We start from the raw sequence: 20,159 nt of genomic DNA, 5'->3' as shown, positions 1-20,159 counted from the left end.
TCCACCCTCTTTCCTTCTCCACCAATCATGAATCGCCAGTTACCCAGTCACCGTGGGCATGATTTCCTTGACATCCATCATTGGTGTCAGTGAGATAAAAAAAAGCCCCATCGTTGGTGTCAATGAGATAAAAAAAGCCCCATTGTTGGTGTGAGATAAAATAAGCCCCATCATTGGTGTCAGTGAGATAAAATAAGCTCCATTGTTGGTGTCAATGAGATAAAAAAAAGCCCCATTGTTGGTGTCAGTGAGATAAAATATGCCCCATTGTTGGTGTCAGTGAGATAAAATAAGCCCCATCATTGGTGTCAGTGAGATAAAATAAGCTCCATTGTTGGTGTCAATGAGATAAAATAAGCCCCATCATTGGTGTCAGTGAGATAAAATAAGCCCCATCATTGGTGTCAGTGAGATAAAATAAGCTCCATCATTGGTGTCAGTGAGATAAAATAAGCTCCATTGTTGGTGTCAATGAGATAAAAAAAAGCCCCATTGTTGGTGTCGGTGAGATAAAATATGCCCCATTGTTGGTGTCAGTGAGATAAAATAAGCCCCATCATTGGTGTCAGTGAGATAAAATAAGCCCCATCATTGGTGTCAGTGAGATAAAATAAGCTCCATTGTTGGTGTCAATGAGATAAAATAAGCTTCATTGTCGGTGTCAATGAGATAAAAAATGCCCCATTGTTGGTGTCAGTGAGTTAAAATAAGCCCCATCATTGGTGTCAGTGAGATAAAATAAGCCCCATTGTTGGTGTCAGTGAGATAAAATAAGCCCCATTGTTGGTTTCAGTGAGTTAAAATAAGCCCCATCATTGATGTCAGTGAGATAAAATAAGTTCCATTGTTGGTGTCAGTGAGATAAAATATGCCCCATTGTTGGTGTCAGTGAGATAAAATAAGCTCCATTGTTGGTGTCAATGAGATAAAATAAGCCCCATTGTTGGTGTCAGTGGGAATAAAGTGTACCCCCAGCCAGCATTGGTGGTCAGTGGTGGTACTTACCTGATCCCACCCTCCCACTACCTCTCTGCTGATGTCACAATTATACTTTCACTACAGGAAATGAGATGCCGGCTCCCAGCAGTCGGGTATAATTGCAGTGCCTGGTGATGGAACCCAGAGAGTGTTCCGGAGTCATCACCTCACTGCCACTCTGATGTGTCCTGGAACCTGCCAGACAAGATCATTGGAGAACACTTGGAAACAACAACAAGGTTCAAACTATGAGACATTTCTTGGAGCTGCAGTTCCTCTGAGCTCCACCACATGGTGAGCACCCTTCTACCCAGACAGGAAGTGATGTCAGGTACAGATGGAAAGTGATGTCAGGTACAGACAGGAAGTGATGTCAGGTACAGATGGAAAGTGATGTCAGGTACAGACAGGAAATAATGTCAAGTACAGATGGGAAGTGTTGTCGGGTACAGACAGGAAATTATGTCTGGTAGAGGCAGGAAGTGGTGTCAGGTACAGATGGGAAGTGATGTCAGGTACAAATGGGAAGTGATGTCAGGTACAGACAGAAAGTGATGCCAGGTACAGATGGGAAGTGATGTTAGGTACAGACAGGAAGTGATGTCAGGTACATACAGTAAGTCAGGTACAGATGGGAAGTGATGTCAAGTACAAGTGGGAAGTGATGCCAGGTACAGATGGGAAGTGATGTCAGGTACAGACAGGAAGTGATGTCAGGTACAGATGGGAAGTGATATCAGGTATAGACAGGAAGTGATGTCAGGTACAAATGGGAAGTGATGTCAGGTACATACAGGAAGTCAGGTACAGATGGGAAGTGATGTCAGGTACAGACAGAAAGTAATGCCAGGTACAGATGGGAAGTGATGTCAGGTACAGACAGGAAGTGATGTCAGGTACAGACGGGAAGTGATGTCAGGTACAGACGGGAAGTGATGCCAGGTACAGATGGGAAGTGGTGTCAGGTACAGATGGGAAGTGATGTCAGGTACAGACGGGAAGTGATGTCAGGTATAGACAGGAAGTGATGTCAGGTATAGACAGGAAGTGATGTCAGGTACAGACAGGATGCTCTGGGTGAGAGGTGAGTTGGAAGGAAGTGAAGAGGAGACATTGCTGTATCTCCCAGCAGACAGGAGATGTCAGTAATGAGGCTCCACCTGATGCTGGCTGCTGGGAAGGTATATAATCCCTCCGTAGTTTTCATCAGTGCCTCAGTGTTCTGCCTGTGAGCCGCTTCCCTGCTGGATCCTGCGTCCTGTATCTTGTATACTTTCCCCTGATTCTGGTTTCCTGCACCCTGTTCCCCCATCTCTGCTCCCCTGATTCCCAGTCCCGGGTCTGCCCGGTGTATGTCAGCTTCCCTCCATTTGTACACAGTGTATTATAGTCAGGTTGTTGGGTTGGTTATTTGCTGTCACATTTATGTGTCACTTTTGCTTTGTTTATGGTCTGTGGGTGTCGGAGGGTGTCGTGTTCATTAGTAAACTCCACTTAAAGTGATTGTAAAGGCAACATTTTTTTTCTTTTAAAACAAACATGTCATACTTACTGCTGTGTGTGATGGGTTTGTACAGAGCAGCCTGGATCCTCCTCTTCTCGGGTCCCCCACAGGTGCTCCTGGCCCCTCCCTCCTGTTGAGTGCCCCCACAACAAGCAGCTTGTTATGGGAGTGATTTAGTCCGGACTAAGTGTCTGATGATTATCTGTTCCTGTCCTAATTAATCATGCTAGCTCTTTAGTGCACATATGAAGAAAGCCACACTGACACACGTGTAGTCTGTGAAAACTTCTAGTTTATTGGAATGAAAAGGTGAGTTTATATATGCAAGATAATGCAAGGGTGGTGAGCAGTGTTACTGGGCTACGTATACGCTTCTAATTGGTCATGTCCATACAAGGAAAACTTCCTTCAGGGCTTGTGGTGATCTCCTCTTAGGGGTTATCTTGGAAAGAAAATATTTTTGTTCTTCCACAAAATCCTGACCATTGTACTATGCATGCTGGGCAGTATATGACATACTCCTGACCACTGCACAATATATACAGGGCAGTATATGACATGTTCCTGACCACTGCGCTCTTTACACAGGGCTGTATATGATATACTCCTGACCACTGCACTCTATACACAGGGCAGTTTATGACATGTTCCTGACCACTGCGCTCTGTACACAGGCCTAAGATATAATCCTGACCACTGCACACAGGGCTGTATATGATATATTCATGGCCACTGTGCTCTGTACACAGGGCTGTATATGATATACTCCTGACCACTGCACTCTGTACACAGGGCTGTATGTGATATACTCCTGACCACTGCACTCTGTACACAGGGCTGTATATGACATACTCCTGACCACTGCACTCTGTACACAGGCCTAAGATACAACACTGACCACTGCACTCTGTACACAGGGCTGTATATGATATACTCTTGACCACTGCACTCTGTACACAGGGCTGTATATGATATACTCCTGAACATTGCACTCTGTACACAGACCTAAGATATACTCCTGACCATTGCACTCTGTACAAAGGGCTGTACATGACAGGTTCCTGACCTCTACACTCTGTACACGGGCCTAAGATGTACTCCTGACCACTGCACTCTGTACACAGAGCTGTATATTATGTGCTCCTGACTACTGAACTCTGTATGATGGGCTGTACATGACATGTTCCTAACCACTGCACTTTTTTTTCTGAGCCATGTATGACATGTTCCTGACCGATGACCACTTCTAATGCTGGGCTGTATAAGACATGATCTTACCCACTGTGACATACATGACATACTACTTCTGACTACTTCACTCTGTATAGGGACTGCATATCATATACTCCTGACCACTACACTCCTCGATGTAAATCACATACTCCTGACCACTACACTCTGTACTCTGGGATGGAAATCACATACTCCTGACCACTACACTCTGTACTCTGGGATGTAAATCACATACTCCTGACCCCTACACTCTGTACTCTGGGATGGAAATCACATACTCCTGAGCACTGCACTCTGTACTCTGGGATGGAAATCACATACTCCTGAGCACTGCACTCTGTACTCTGGGATGTAAATCATATACTCCTGACCACTACACTCTGTACTCTGGGATGGAAATCACATACTCCTGACCACTACACTCTGTACTCTAGGATGCAAATCACATACTCCTGACCACTACACTCTGTACTATGGGAGGTAAATCACATACTCCTGACCACTGCACTCTTGGATATAAATCACATACTCCTGACCACTGCACTCTGTACTCTGGGATGGAAATCACATACTCCTGACCACTGCACGTTGCTTGCAGGGCTGTATGAAGTAGTCTCCTGACCCCTGCACTCTGGGCCATTATTCATGGTGAACCAGAAACTTTATGACCTGTAAAGGCTTGTGAAGTGTCCCCTGTGAGAAATGTTTGGGCCCCAAAGATCCCCATCGTGGCCCCGACACACACAATTCTTTTCACTGAATAAATTATTTATTATAGTTTTACTTCTAACAAGATTGTAATCATAGAATCAGGAAATAACAAAGGGAGGAATCGGATTGGTCAGGAAGATCCCTTGTCTGGAATGTGGGGGCGGAGTCATTATTATTGGTGTACAATACAATACACAACGTGTTCCATTATTATAACAAAGTATTGTAGAAAAGATCCCAACATGTGACATGGCTGATTGATTGCTGGTCATATTAGTTCATCTATTCTCTAAGTGGGGCGGTATCTATTGGGCCAATCCCTTTTACAAACCACACATAATATCGCCCTTCCAAAAGAAAAACTAGTGAAGAACAGTCAGAAAAGATGAGTAGGGAAAAAAATGTCAGTGGCCTCCACCTGTAAATTCCTGTTTTGAGGGTTGTCTAACTGTTACCCATCTAGTGTACCTGTTGATAATTTCATTAACACCAAAGCAGCTGAAACTGATGAACAGCCCCCTCTGCGACTTCACTGACCAGATCAATATCTCAGGATTCTCATTGACTTGATGCTAGACTCTGATTAATAAGTCTTTCTTTCATTTTTTGAGCCGTGTATTATGAATGCTAACTCTACAAAGCTGCAGATCTGTGAGAGTTCTTTTCAAGATTCTTCTGTTTATAGATTACTGAGACCTTTACAGTAAGATGTGCATTTCCTCATGTAATGTTCTATTTGTGTGTTTTGTTTTTTCTGTTGGTTGGACTGGATGGATTGGTGTCTTTTTTCAATCCAGATGAACTCTGTAACTATGTAACAAGGTGACTCCAGTAACACTGCTGAGACTCATTTCGTTTTGGTGAAAAGGTACAAAAAGAAACCTCCATTTCCATATATTTCAGATTATACAAAAAGACGTGATGGGGATAAAATACCAGATTGTCTCCTAAGAATGTAGGAAGTATATTATGGTATGTTTGCTGATTTGTAATCCCATGATATATATTTAGTGTGTTGGAGTTTATCGGTATTGTCAGGAATATTGTATGCATGCTACCAAAGCCGTAATCAATCAGTAGATCAGTATACAAATTATTATTTTATTATCTCTCCTCTGTGTGTACAACTATTATTCTAATTGCTTTATGTAATCCAACCTCCTGATAGTTACAATTCTCCATTTAATCGCTGTTACACCAAAACGTAATGATTGTAAATGAGGAATAATATCTACTCTCCAAGGCATTCTATAGATTTCACAAGGGCCAATCTGTTATAGTGAAATATTCATTTTTCCTGATCACAGATTAGTTACTTCCATCCCCAAATAAACTCAGACCAGACAATTCTTATCCAAGGATGACACCCAGTGGCCATGGGAGGTAATGCTTGAGTAAACATGGGTTAGAGAATCAGATTCCCCAATCACAGAGAAGGTTCCTCCTTCTGGGCCAGGTTTATTCACATTTGATGAGTGTATAAGTCATAACTAGATAAAACCGGCAGGAACACTGACAAAGGGAGGAAAATCTACACAGCCATCTGGAAGGTAGACATCATCTCAGACTCAGATCATCTAAAGACACTCATCAATTGAAGAAGAGACGCCATTTTGTGGAAGCTCAACCCCAACCATTAATCAGCAGCTATCTTTGAGTCTGATCATCAGTTCTGTAAAAGATTACCTGATACTTGGAGTCTAATTACATATTTTCTGTTGATTTTGCTTGCTTAGACTAGTAAGTTAATTGCCACATTCCTTTGTGTAACCTAATAACTCTCCCCATGATAACATCACTTCAAGTTAAGTCATTTATAAAAATGTTCCTGTTCTTAGGCCATACTGGTGGATTAATCTGCATAGTTTATTCCTTCTGCAGGAGACAGATTATTGTCCGTTTTCATTGGTTATGTTGTTTACAGGGAGAAACTGATTATTGAATTTAATTCACTCTATTTTAGAGCTTTTACAGAAACATCTTAGTGTCAGTGTAAATCACAATCTGACTATTATTTATGGTGTTTGTAAGTGACTTATGTAAATAAATATTGATTTTCATACTCTGCAGTCTATACCTACACAGATCTTGTTTGAGTTCTTAAAGAATTTTTCAGAATAATTAAGTCAGTTAAATTATTTTTATAAATCATTTTTTTGTATTGGAGATACTGTGATTTGATTGATTTGGCTGACTAAATCAATTGTTCGGGTGTTCCCTGACAATTTGGACACTAGATGTGCTAATTGCTAGGATACTTATCGTCATCTAAAGGCCAATTGAGGTATTTTTGGTTTAAAATCAATGGATAGTTTAATTCTGTGGTTTTATGTAATTTATGTGTTCAATGTCTACTGTACTTGAAAATGTATGAGTGTGATCTCAGGTATTTGTATGAAACCACCCCTGACACAGTAAACTAAGGGGTCTATGCAAAAAATATGTTGGGGAGTGTGACAAGCATGTGTCCAGCCTTGACAAATTCTGGCCATATTTTAATAAACTCAGCTATTTCCTATAATCGTCAGCTCCCTCTAGTGGCCATAATGATGTATTACTTCCAAAATACCTCAGTCAGGAAAGACAGTTCAATACCGCATTATGGCCACTAGATGGAGCCAATGATCATAGGAAATCACTGTATGAAAAGACCAACATGTGACATGGCTGAATGAATGCTGGTCATATTAGTTCATCTATTCTCTAAGTGGGGTGGTATCTATTGGGCCAATCCCTTTTACAAACCACACATAATATCACCCTTCAAAGTGAAAACAGAAACGATTTGCACAAAATCAAAGAGTAGAAATATTTTCCGGTGGATCCCCTCTACCCAGACCCCATATGTAGACATAGAACAACAAGCTGTGTTCCCTCTCGTGCCGCACTCCTCCAACCACCCAAACCCACACAGAAGCCAAGGGAAATAATGAGAGGAAAGTTCCCCCCTAGTTTGGGGCGGAGTTCTCCTTCCCTCCTGTTGGGGGATGGGAGAAGGATGGACTGAAGACAGAGAGACGCTTCGGGGTCACCACTGTTCTGTAGAGCCTTGAAATGAAGGACATCAACTTCAGAAGTTCTTGTTGTCTGTGTAAAGTTCCCCGATAACGAGATCTGGGCTCTCCCGGCTTCTAGCTCTGTAACCCGCTATATCATTATCAGGAAACGCAACTCCGACACCCAAGAAGGGCTGAAGTTGTGTCCTTCATTTCCAGGATCTACTGACCACTCTGCACCCTGACATTTACTGCACTTCATCCATGTCTTTGGGGGCCTCTCATCTCCTTATGAACTGTTTCTTCCATGATGAAGATCAGCCATGGAGTATATCTGAGGTGTATATCAGGGTGTGCTTCTTCCCCACATGAGAACTGGGATGTCCAGCAACATTCATCTAGAAGACATTTCCAGCACTCAAGGCACTAATACACCTCCAGGGTTGTGTGGGACCCCTGATGTACAGGAAGACAGGACTTCAGCGAGGAACATTTCCCTCACTCAGGACAAGAAAGTGGTTTCTCTCCTGTGTGAGATCTCTGATGTCTGTAAAGATTGAATTTCACTGAAAAACATTTTCCACACTCAGAACAGGAATACGGCTTCTCCCCCGTGTGGCATCTCTGATGTGCAATAAGATGGGATTTCTGTGAAAAACATTTCCCGCACTCAGGACAGGAATATGGCTTCTCCCGTGTGTGAGATGTCTGATGTGTGTAAAGAACGGACTTCTGTGAAAAACATTTCCCGCACTCAGGACAGGAATACGGCTTCTCCCCCGTGTGAGATCTCTGATGTGTGTAAAGATTGCACTTCCGTGAAAAACATTTCCCGCACTCAGGACAGGAATACGGCTTTTCCCCCGTGTGAGATCTCTGATGTATGTAAAGATCGGACTTCCGTGAAAAACATTTCCCACACTCAGGACAAGAATAGAGCTTCTCCCCAGTGTGACATCTCTGATGTCTGTAAAGATTGGACTCCTTTGAATAACATTTCCCGCACTCAGGACAGGAATATGGCTTTTCCCCTGTGTGAGACCTCTGATGTATGGAAAGATGGGACTTGCATGAAAAACATTTCCCGCACTCAGGACAGGAAAACAGCTTCTCCCCTTTGTGAGATCTTTTATGCACATTAAGATGGTATTTATAATGGAAACCTTTCCCGCACTCATTACAGGAGAAGCTCTTCCCTGTTGGAAGGCCGGCCCGGTCCCGCACAGTCTGAGGTTCCTCAGGATACGAGGAATCCGATGGTCCATCTACACTGGGTGGTGCCGGATGGACATTGGAGGGAGCCGGGTTTTCTCCTGGACTATACTGTGTGATGTCCTCATCTTCTACTTTCCAGTCTGGAGACAAAGTGAGACAATCCTCGGAGGTTTTCCTCATCTCCCGGCCATGGACTAAAATACAAAGACAAAGAGGATTACTAGACAGGAGATGATTGGTTCCCCCAAACCAGGACTCCGCCCACAACAGGCAGGATGGGAAACACAGCTCAGGAAAGTGACCAGGGTATTACAGGCTGATATCACCCAGTCCCCGCCCTACTCTGGACCAATCAGTGAGCAGTATGGGTGGAGGAATGGATTTAGTGTTCATGACCCACCTGTGCTGATCTCTGTAGGAGTGTCCTCCTCTATAAATGTCCCCGTTATTCCATCCTCCTCCATAGACTGCTGATCATCCCTCACATACGCCTCTTCTTCTTCTGCTTTCACCTCAAATTCTATATCGATTGGATTTCCACTCTAAATCAAGGAAATGAGAGAAAATATCATGTCACATAAAAAAAACTCCACACATTGTCTCCATGAGTCCATGTTCTAGATGCTCCATCCCACCCACCTTGTAACAGTGAGGGATGGTGTGACCTTCCTGTGTGGAATCCCGGGAATACAGAGGACGGGGACATCTCTCTGGTGGGTTCCCATGACTGGATCCATCTGTAGGAAACACACACACTGACTGAATCCATTGTTTCTATGTGTTTATCAGATGATGGGGGATCTAGGTGGATCCTCCGTACTGCTCTCTCCTTTACAATAAAGTCTCCTCTTACCCGGTGATGTGAGGGGCGGCTGATTGTCCATCATGACGTCCTTGTAGAGATCCTTGTGTCCTTCTAAATACTCCCACTCCTCCATGGAGAAATAGACAGTGACACCCTGACACCTTATAGGAACCTGACACACACAATGATACAGTCACCATCCAGACACATCCCTTGTCTGTTACTGGAGAATGTCCCAGAATTCCCGGCACCGCTCACCTCTCCTGTCAGCAGCTCCATCATCTTCTTGGTGACTTCTAGAATCTTCTGCATGTTGTGTCTCTCAGGGTTTAGGGAGTCACATGGAGGCACTGTGATGGTCATATGATCACCTGACTTCAGAAGAGGAAATCTCTATATTGTGGAACCAATAGGAATATCATGTTAGAATCCCAGAATCCTCCTCACCTCTCCGGTCAGGTCTGTGTTTTATTAATAGAGATAAGAGTGATGTCATGTGACCTCCCAGAATCCTCCTCACCTCTCTGGTCAGGTCTGTGTTTTATTAATAGAGATAGAAGTAATGTCATGTGACCTCCCAGAATCCTCCTCACCTCTTTGGTCAGGTCTGCGTTTTATTAATAGAGATAAGAGTGATGTCATGTGACCTCCCAGAATCCTCCTCACCTCTCCGGTCAGGTCTGTGTTTTATTAATAGAGATAAGAGTGATGTCATGTGACCTCCCAGAATCCTCCTCACCTCTCCGGTCAGCAGGTAGATGATCTCCAGGGTGAGGTTTAGTATCTTCTCAGTCATGTGACTCCGGTCCTCCTCCATCCTCATTGGTGCCATCATGTGATCTATACAGGTCTCCTTGTAGACGGATAACTTTGCGAAATGAAAGTAAGAATGATTTGGATGGTATTGGTCACACAATAATAGGATGTGGATGTGAGGGGGGAATAGGAGGGTTGCTGGACATTGAAGAACTACTCCCCCCATGGGAAGATATTTAGTTTGGACTGTTTAGTGTTTGATGCATATTTGAGGTCTCGGGACCCTCTTGTCCTGCCAGATCAGAAATCCCCTTTTCTCTGTTGGGTTTGTTTGGTCTCTGAACTGGTTTTGATGAGTATTAGATCTGCAGACAAGGAATGATAAATATGATCCTTCCTATGACCTGTTTGCTCTGAGGCAGTGCTGTGAGGTCAATGTCGGGTCATCATGAGGTCCAGGAAGGGGAACTTACTGACTTTTGGCCTAAGTTTCTGGAAAATCAGGATAATTGGCAGAACTCCGGCTGCAAGGCTCCAATCTGTGGCAGCCTGCTGACTGACAGGAGTGATGTCACTGTCACTCTCTGCAGTAAAAGAAGAGCTTGGATGGGATAGCAAGAGGATGGTGCTGGTGGAGTAGAGAGCTGTGGGGGAGGAGCCTGTTCTCTTCCCTCCAATGACAGCCTAGTATGGGTAGAAGGAGGACAGGTTTGGTTACCAAGTATACTGTAGCATCCAGGACATTGTACAGAGTGGTGGTGGGTTCCTGGGGCTCTGAATTCCAGCACCGGGCACTGCCAGAGCCTGTGTCATGGGAAGGAATTGGAATGTCTCCAGAAGATGTTCAGCACTGACCCCTGACTACCTTTTAGTCAATAATGCACCAACAATCCTCCTCTAAGTATAAGTGCCCACCAAGGGGTGAAGGATTGTCCTTCATTCCACTTGGTATCGTGGAATATATTATTTGACCAGTGAGATGGTAAGAAGGTGAAGGTTGTCTTCCTTTCCTGGTAGGAGTTCTGTAAGAAGGTCTGGAAAGTAAGTGCAGGTAAGAGGACAATCAGAGACCAAGAGCCCCCCTCCCTACCTCAGTGTCCCCCTGTGCCTGACAACCTTCTCTTCCCTCAGAGCCCTGCTCCCCGCCAACCCTATCCTACCAGATTCCTTCAGCTACTCTACCCCCTCAAAGCCCTTGAGCTCCACTACCCCTTAGGGGACCTAAAGTCCCTCATCCTCAGTAACCCCTGAGAGACCCCTCAGCTCCTCTACTTCCCTCAGACCCCTCAGTATTTTCCTCCCTCTGACACCAATGATGGAACATATTCTTCATGGCCGGCTGGGGAATGTTTCCTTCCTCCTGAGCAGCAATGTAAGGGGCTCTATGCTCCATACTCCTGACCCCGGCACTCCATCATTGTGTTGGCTGCATAGTGTAATGATTGCCCATTGGCTGCCTGTGTAGTGTCATCATTGCCCTTTGTAGGCCATGTATGGTCAGGATGGTCCTTGTCTTGTCTATTTATTGTCAGTGCTGTTTGTTTAGAGGACCATATTACTAGAATTTATCTCCACAATGAGGAGAATGTTCCGGCCCCGGAAGTGGGGGAATGTTCTGCCCCTGAAGGGGGTAATCTGGGTTCCTACACTATAAATGTGTGTATCATCATCTGCTGGAGATAAAAGATGTCACAGTGACTATGGAGGAAGAGGACGGACATGACTATGGAGGAAGAGGACGGACGTGACTATGGAGGAAGAGGACGGACGTGACTATGGAGGAAGAGGACGGACGTGACTATGGAGGAAGAGGACGGACAAGACTATGGAGGAAGAGGACGGACGTGACTATGGAGGAAGAGGACAGACATGACTATGGAGGAAGAGGAGGGACGTGACTATGGAGGAAGAGGACGGACGTGACTATGGAGGAAGAGGACGGACGTGACTATGGAGGAAGAGGACGGACGTGACTATGGAGGAAGAGGACGGACGTGACTATGGAGGAAGAGGACGGACATGACGAGGGTTACTGGGTGTAAATATAAAATAACATCTTATTACCTCCTCTGCTGCCACTTCGACCACTGTCTCCGCGCTGCTTCCTATGGTATGGAACTTCCTGTCTTTATTGCAGATGACTTCCTGTCTGTACCTGACATCACTTCCTGTCTGTGTTCTATAATAACGTCCTTTCTGGATAGAAGTGAGATCACCACCTTGTGGCGTTCAGAGGAACTGCAGCCCCGAGAAACATTAAAATAACCGTTCCTGTGGTTTCCATGAAAGATCAAAAATAACTAAACAAAACTTAGAAAAAATAAATCTAGCTCTTATGCAACCAATATTTTTATTGAAATGTTTGAAGTTACAGAAAATGTAATAGACAAGTGTCATGTTATAAAATAAGGTATGAAATCTCCCCAACAAACAGGCGGATGAATAAACAACAGACATCCCGCAGGGAAGCAGGAAATGTGTGCAATAATGACTGGAGACGTCACATAGAACATTCCCAGCATTAAGTCCACCTTGTACAGGGGAAGCAATAATAGGAGACATATGGATCACACAGAGCATTCATCATACACACCACACATAGTGCACAACACATACAACATGGAACTCAACTAGCACCAGAACATGGGAAAATAAAAGAGACAGCAGAAAGGAAGAAAAGAGGGCAACAGTAATGAGAGGAGAGAGGAGAGAAGAGAAGAAAAAAAGAGAAGAGAAGAGGGGAGGGGAGAGGGGAGGAGGAGGAGGAGAAAGGGAAGTGAGGAGGATGAGAGGAGAGGAGGAGAGAAGAGGAGGAGGAGAGGACAGGAGGAGAGGGGAGGAGGAGGAGAAAGGGAAGGGAGGAGGAGGAGAGGGGAGGAGAGGAGGAGAGGAGAGGGGAGGGGAGAAGAGAAAAGAGGAGAAGGGAGAGGAGAAGGGAGAGGGGAGGGCAGGGCAGGGCAGGTGAGAGGAGAGAGAGAGGGAGAGGAGAAGAGAGGAGGAGGAGAGGAGAGAAGAGAAGGGGGAGGGGAGTGGAGGGGAGGGGAAAGGGGAGGAGAGTAGAGGGGAGGAGGAGGAGAGGAGAAGAAAGGAGAGGGGAGGAGAGGGGAGGGCAGGGGAGAGGGTAGAGGAGGAGAGAGGAGAGCGCAGGGGAGTGGAGAGGGTAGAGGAGAGGGGAGGGGAAAGGAGAGGGGAGGGGAGTGCAGGGGAGAGGAGAGGGGAGGGGAGGGCAGGGGAGAGGGTAGAGGAGGAGAGAGGAGAGTGCAGGGGAGTGGAGAGGGTAGAGGAGAGGGGAGGGGAAAGGGGAGGGGGGAGGGAAGAGGAGATGGCAGAGGAAAGGAGAGGAGAGGGGAGTGCAGGGGAGAGGAGAGGGGAGGGGAGAGGGGAGGGAAGAGGAGAGAAGAGGGAAGGAGAGGAGAGGAGGGAAGGAGAAGAGAGGAGAGCCAAATCAGGAAGTACTAGGGCACGGGGATGTATGGAGTCCACAGATCCCACGTTTTATCACACATGTTGGTATTATGATGTAAAACACAGGTGAGTCTGTCGTTAATCAGGATCCAATCTCATTTGTTGTGAACATATTGAAGCGGAATAATTGATCTCTTCTAATATTCAGCAATAGTGATTCTCGCTGCTAACAGCATAGAAGTAAGACACTTAACCCCTCGCCTACCGGGCAGTTCTATCCCTTTCCTGACCAGGACAATTTTCAGCTTTCAGCGTTGTCGCACTTTGAATGACAATTGCGCGGTCATGCAACACTGTACCCATGTGAAACTTATACCATTTGTTTTTCACACAAATAGAGTTTTCTTTTAATGGTATTTACTCACCGCTGGGGGTTTTATTTTTTGAGCTATAAACAAAAAAAAGCAAAAATTTTGAAAAAAAGGGTTTTTTTTGTTTCTATTATAAAATTTTGCAAACGGTTAATTTTTCTCCTTCACTGATGTGCGCTGATGAGACTGCACTGATAGGCAGCACTGATGGACAGCACTGATGGGCACTGATGAGGTGGCACAGATAGGCAGAACTTATAGGCGGCACTGATGATGATGCACTGATATGCAACAATGTTGGGCACTGATAGGAAGCACTCATAGGCACTGAGAGGTGGCACTGATGGATGGCACTGACTGACGGCACTGCTGAGCACTGCTGGGTGGCACTGCTGGGCCACCTACCAACATTAACCCCCATCACCCTGTACATAAGGTTAAACATGTGGATCCAAAATCTAGTAACTATCAGACATTATACAAAAATCTTATTTGTGCCAGTCAATGTTTAAAATCCAAAATTATAGTCCAAATAAATTAAAGTCCAAATAAATGAATCCTCCGTGTCCAACTTCAACCTCCCCATAAATCCAGATAAGATGTGTACCTCAAAAAAAATGGAAAAACTAAAAATAGTGTATTACCTTCAATATCATCTGGTATATACTTTACCAACAATAATATATACTTAACAAAATATGCACAAAATAAAATAAAAACAAGATTCAAATCGTGAGCAACACATGAATCATGAAATCACTCCGTGTACACTATAAATATATAAATGTGAACAATCAGTGTACACTCATAAAACAAAAAAATAAATAAAATTAAAATAAATAAATAAAATAAAGGAAATAAATAAATAAAATGATATAAATTGTGAACACTTCTAAATAGCTGAAATGCATACAATTACCCTCATTAGAGTAATAGCAAGCCTTTAAAGAGTACACCCTGGACTGTCACTCCAGTGTTGTAGTCGCTCCCCGGACTGTCACTCCAGTGTTGTAGTCGCTCCCCGGACTGTCACTCCAGTGTTGTAGTCGCTCCCCGGACTCTCACTCCAGTGTTGTAGTCGCTCCCCGGACTGTCACTCCAGTGTTGTAGTCGCTCCCCGGACTGTCACTCCAGTGTTGTAGTCGCTCCCCGGACTGTCACTCCAGTGTTGTAATCGCTCCCCGGACTGTCACTCCAGTGTTGTAGTCGCTCCCCGGACTGTCACTCCAGTGTTGTAGTCGCTCCCCGGACTGTCACTCCAGCGTTGTAGTCGCTCCCCGGACTGTCACTCCAGTGTTGTAGTCGCTCTCCGGACTGTCACTCCAGCGTTGTAGTCGCTCCCCGGACTGTCACTCCAGCGTTGTAGTCGCTCCCCGGACTGTCACTCCAGCGTTGTAGTCGCTCCCCGGACTGTCACTCCAGCGTTGTAGTCGCTCCCTGGACTGTCACTCCAGCGTTGTAGTCGCTCCCTGGACTGTCACTCCAGCGTTGTAGTCGCTCCCTGGACTGTCACTCCAGCGTTGTAGTCGCTCCCTGGACTGTCACTCCAGCGTTGTAGTCGCTCCCTGGACTGTCACTCCAGCGTTGTAGTCACTCCCTGGACTGTCACTCCAGTGTTGTAGTCACTCCCTGGACTGTCGCTCCAGTGTTGTAGTCACTCCCTGGACTGTCCCTCCAGTGTTGTCACTCCCTGGACTTTCACTCCAGTATGTTACAGATGGGGTTCCAATCCTTAGGCAAACATCTCATGACTCCATCATCCCCAAGTTTAGCCCAGTTCATCTCTGGCTACTTGGCAGCTCCCAGCACATGGGCAGCCCTCCAACAAGTCTCTCTCAACACTCTGGTTTGTCTCGCCATGTGAAGAATTTATGATTCCTCCATCGTAGCTGTTTTTCCGTTTTTGTGGCGAGACAAAGATTAAGCTCCAAACGAGCCTGTTGTACCTTAAGTAACAAGTCGGGGGTTGGAGTCATTTTACGTTGGGCCAGTAAAGCCTCGTATTCCTTAGTTTGGGCAGAGATCAACTCTTCACGAGATTGCTTTAGTCTAGAGGCTCTTTGGATACAAAAACCTCTGATAGAAGCTTTATGGTTGTGAGCTCTAGAGAAATGAGAGTAGTCTCTAGAAGTAGGATTGGCCTCTCTCCATGTATCCACCAAATTATAGCGATATAAAGGTTGAGCAAATTTGCGACTTTGTTTCGGGGGACACAAGTTTGGTCGCATGCGATTTATCAAGCGTTTGATCTAAAGCCAAATTTGAATCCCCCCACTAAAATGACATCGCCTTCCAGTTCCGGAGCTAAAGATTGAAACAGGGATCGAAAAAAGTCTAATTGATTCACATTAGGGGCGTAGTAAATCAGGAAAGTCACTAAGGTTCCCCCCAAGTGGCCTTTAACCAATAGATATCGCCTTTCCTTGTCTCGTATCACTTTAGATTCAGTAAAGGATAACCGCCGGGCCAAACAGAGCACTACCCCTCATTCTTTCTCAGATGCATTAGCAAAAAGCACACAGGGAAATCTCTATGAATATAACGTGGTGAGAAAGAGGAGACAAAATGGGTTTCCTGCAGAGCAACTATATCAGCTCCCAGGGACTTATAATTATTATTATTATTATACAGTATTTATAAAGCGCCAATAGTTTGCTCAGCGCTGTACATTACAAAGGGGGACAGAACATGTGACAGAACAATACCAATACAATGCAAAACATGAGGGGATCGAGGGCCCTGCTCTTTCGAGCTTACAATCTAGGAGGGAGGGGATGGAGTGGTGGGAAGAGTGGAGGAGGTCGGCAGGGGATGGGGTAGGCTTCCCTGAAGAGATGGGTTTTCAGGGTGCGCCTAAAGGTGAGGAGAGTAGGTGATAATCTGATGGGTTGGGGCAGGGAGTTCCAGAGGATGGGTGACACCCTGGAGAAGTCCTGGAGGCGGGCATGGGAGGAGGAGACCAGGGAACTAGAGAGAAGGAGGTCTTGTGAGGAGCGGAGTGTGCGTGCTGGGTGGTACTTGGATATTAGGTCAGTGATGTAGTTCGGGGCAGTATGGTGGACAGCTTTGTACGTCAGTGTTAGGATTTTGAATTTGATCCATTGCACAATCGGATGCCAGTGGAGGGATTGGCAGAGGGGGGTGGCAGAAATGGAGCGGTTGGAAAGGTGAATGAGTCTGGCAGCCGTATTCAGGATGGACTGAAGCGGGGATAGCCTGTGGTGAGGGAGGCCAGTGAGGAGGGAGTTGCAGTAGTCGAGTCATCATATGATGAGGGAGTGGATGAGCTGTTTAGTGGTTTCTGGGGTTAGGAACGTGCATATTTTGGTGATGTTGCGGAGGTGGAGTCTGCACGAGTTTGTTAAAGATTGGACTTGGGGCTGGAAGGATAGGTTGGAGTCCAGAATGACACCAAGTACTCTGGCCTGCGGGGCGGGTTTGATGGTGGCGTTGTTGGATGTGATGGAGAAGTCAATGGGGGGTGGTGTCTGGGCTGGGGGGAAGACAAGAAACTTGGTTTTGGAGAGGTTCAGTTTAAGGAAGTGGAGCGACATCCAGTCTGATATGTCGCTCAGTAGGTGTGTGATTCGTGTGGAGACCGAGGTGGTGAGGTGGGGGGTTGAGATATAGATTTGTGTGTCGTCAGCATATAGGTGGTAGTTGAAGCCATGAGAGTGTATGAGTTGGCCAAGGGAGGAGGTGTAGATGGAGAAGAGAAGGGGCCCGAGGATGGAGCCTTGAGGGACCCCAACAGAGAGGGGGAGTGAGGGGGAGGTGGTAGCATTATAGGTAACGCTGAAGGAGCGTTGTGACAGGTAGGATGAGAGCCAAGAGAGAGCGGAATCTCTGAGGCTGAGGGAGTGTAGTTTTTTGAGGAGGAGGGGGTGGTCGACTGTGTCGAAGGCCGCAGAGAGGTCAAGGAGTAGGAGCACTGAATAGTGGCCATTAGCTTTGGCGGTTAGCAGGTCGTTGGAGAGTTTGAGTAAGGCGGTTTCGGTGGAGTGTAGGGGACGGAAGCCGGACTGTAGGGGATCAAGGAGGTTGTTGTCATTGAGGTGAGATCATAGGCGGGTGTAGACTAGGCGCTCGAGGAGTTTAGATGTAAATGGGAGCAGGGAGATGGGTCTGAGGTTGTTCGGGTCATTGGGGTCCAGGGAGGGCTTTTTAAGTATGGGGGTGATATGTGCATGTTTCAGAGGGGAGGGGAAAGTGCCGGAGGAGAGGGAGAGATTAAAGATGTGGATGAGGGAGCGTAGGATGGAGGGGGAGGGAGGTCATAGGAGTTGTGAGGGGATAGGGTCGAGAGGGCATGTGGTGAGGCGGGCATCAGAGAGGATCTTGGAGACTTCCTCGATGGTAGTAAGGTCAAAGGTGTGAAGTGTTGGGGGGGCTTCAGTATGAGGAATGCAGGGTGGGGTGGAAGTGGAGGTCAGAGCAGTGGTGGGGCCGTGGGAGAGGGGTGATGAGGGGGTAGCTGAGTGAGGGGGAACGGGGTTGGAGGGAGTTTAAGCAGCGATGAAGTCCCTGCGGGTTATGTCGAGGGAGAGGGGGGATGAGGGGGTAGCTGTGTGAGAGGGGGACGGGTTGAGAGGGTGTGTGAGTTGCGGCGATGTCCTTGCGAATTGTGTCAATCTTGTTTTTGAAGTGATTGGCAATCTCAAGGGCAGTGAGTGAGGTGCTGGGTGGAGGTGGGGGTGGCGAGAGTAGAGAGTTGAAGGTGGAGAAGAGTGCGCGAGGATAATGAGAAAAAACCTTGAGATGCTTAGAGGGGGATCCCAAACCTGCACACTATGGGAGAGTAAGGGAACAACGCCACTATTAGGTCTTAAGGTGGACATAGAAAAATGCAAGACAGCGATGGGGAGACCCACACATCCCCGTAGGGGAGATCGAGAATCCAGGACCAAATGAAAATTCCCGAGATGACCCTCAAAGAAAAACAATTAAAAAAGTGAGGGAAAAAAAGGAAGAAATAGGGGAGAGACAAAAGACACCGAGCCCAGAAAATGGCTAGCGTCAGTTCAAGTGGTAAAACAACGATATGCAGCATAAAACAGTAAAACACCAAATAACCCAGACACAAGGTCAAGGACTGGAAGAGTCTCCACCAAAGCATAGCAGTGGGGAGAGTCTTCCAATTAGGAAGAGCACATAGATGCTTCCCGGCACCATGGGGTCTGTAACAGACATGTATAAGAAAGGTTCCTAACCCCAGAGAAATAGAATACCTGACATATATCCAATCTAGTCAGTAAACAGGTAAAAAGCAATAAAGTTAAAAAACATAATATTTGCAATAACAATTCAAAGAAGAACAAGGGCGGAGGCCAATGTCCCATAACAAGACCGTGTAGAGGTCCCCGCCCAATAGAAATCAACTAGTAGCCAGCAGGGTCCTCAAGGGACCTAACGTGGAGTAGCAGGTTTCTTTTTCTTTGAAGAGGGGGGGACCACAGAGGTGAAAGCGGGGGAGGAGGGCCATCAACCCTGGGCTGGTTCTGTGGGGAGGGGCTAAGGGAAGTAAAGCCCAGATTCAGCAAGTTTCTCTCCTTCAATGAGAGATGAGTTAGTAAAGGCAGCACGCTGTACACACGTTACACATAATTACACACATGGATCCTCTTCATGGTCCTACATGTTAACCCCTTCCCAGCCAGTGTCATTAGTCCAGTGACAGTGTATGGGATTATCACTGATCACTCCACTAGGGGACGGCCCACAGTACATATACTGCCACAAAGTGGCCTCTGTGTGCAGGATCGTGTTTATAACCGTCGTCCTATTTACTTGCTAGGGGGCGCGCGCGGCATGCAACCGTCCTACCTGCGGCACCGATCATGGCCACGGATGTCAATCAGCGGGTCCTGACCAGTGATTACTCTCCAGAGCCCGGCAAACACTCACAGGCAGGAAGGCTGCATTGTTTTCAATGCAGCTCTCATCCCTGTCAGTTTCCAGCACACTGTTCCGGAGAGCAGCTTTCAGTTTTCCGGATCAGTGTGTTCCTGTGAAGCACACCTCTCCCCGCCCACTAGTAAAACACTCCCCTCACACAGTTAACCCTTTGATTGCCTAAAAATGTTAACCCCCTCCTCCCCAGTGCCATTAGTACAGTGTCAGTGCTTTTTTTTTTTGCACTGATCACTGTATTGGTGTCACTCAGGATGTCAGTGATCCCAAGTAAT

General features: G+C 46.2%; 2 protein-coding genes across 2 annotated transcripts in view; one reads left to right on the top strand and one right to left on the bottom strand.

Annotated features, from left to right (window-relative positions):
- LOC149441613 (uncharacterized) overlaps positions 1-20,159 on the top strand; it is a 235,497-nt gene that overhangs the window by 7,129 nt on the left and 208,209 nt on the right.
- Positions 2,757-8,887, bottom strand: LOC149441616 (uncharacterized). The gene has a single exon (XM_089657099.1). It carries the CDS (start codon positions 8,815-8,817, stop codon positions 7,921-7,923), a length of 897 nt encoding a protein of 298 aa, XP_089513225.1. The 5' UTR covers positions 8,818-8,887; the 3' UTR covers positions 2,757-7,920.

Source organism: Staurois parvus, unplaced genomic scaffold, assembly GCF_062004578.1.
Source record: "Staurois parvus isolate SC_StPar_1 unplaced genomic scaffold, SC_StPar_1.0 ptg000965l, whole genome shotgun sequence".
Taxonomy (NCBI): domain Eukaryota; kingdom Metazoa; phylum Chordata; class Amphibia; order Anura; family Ranidae; genus Staurois; species Staurois parvus.
The sequence above is the reverse complement of the archived record's forward strand: the minus strand, read 5'-3'. Positions and strand labels throughout refer to the sequence as shown.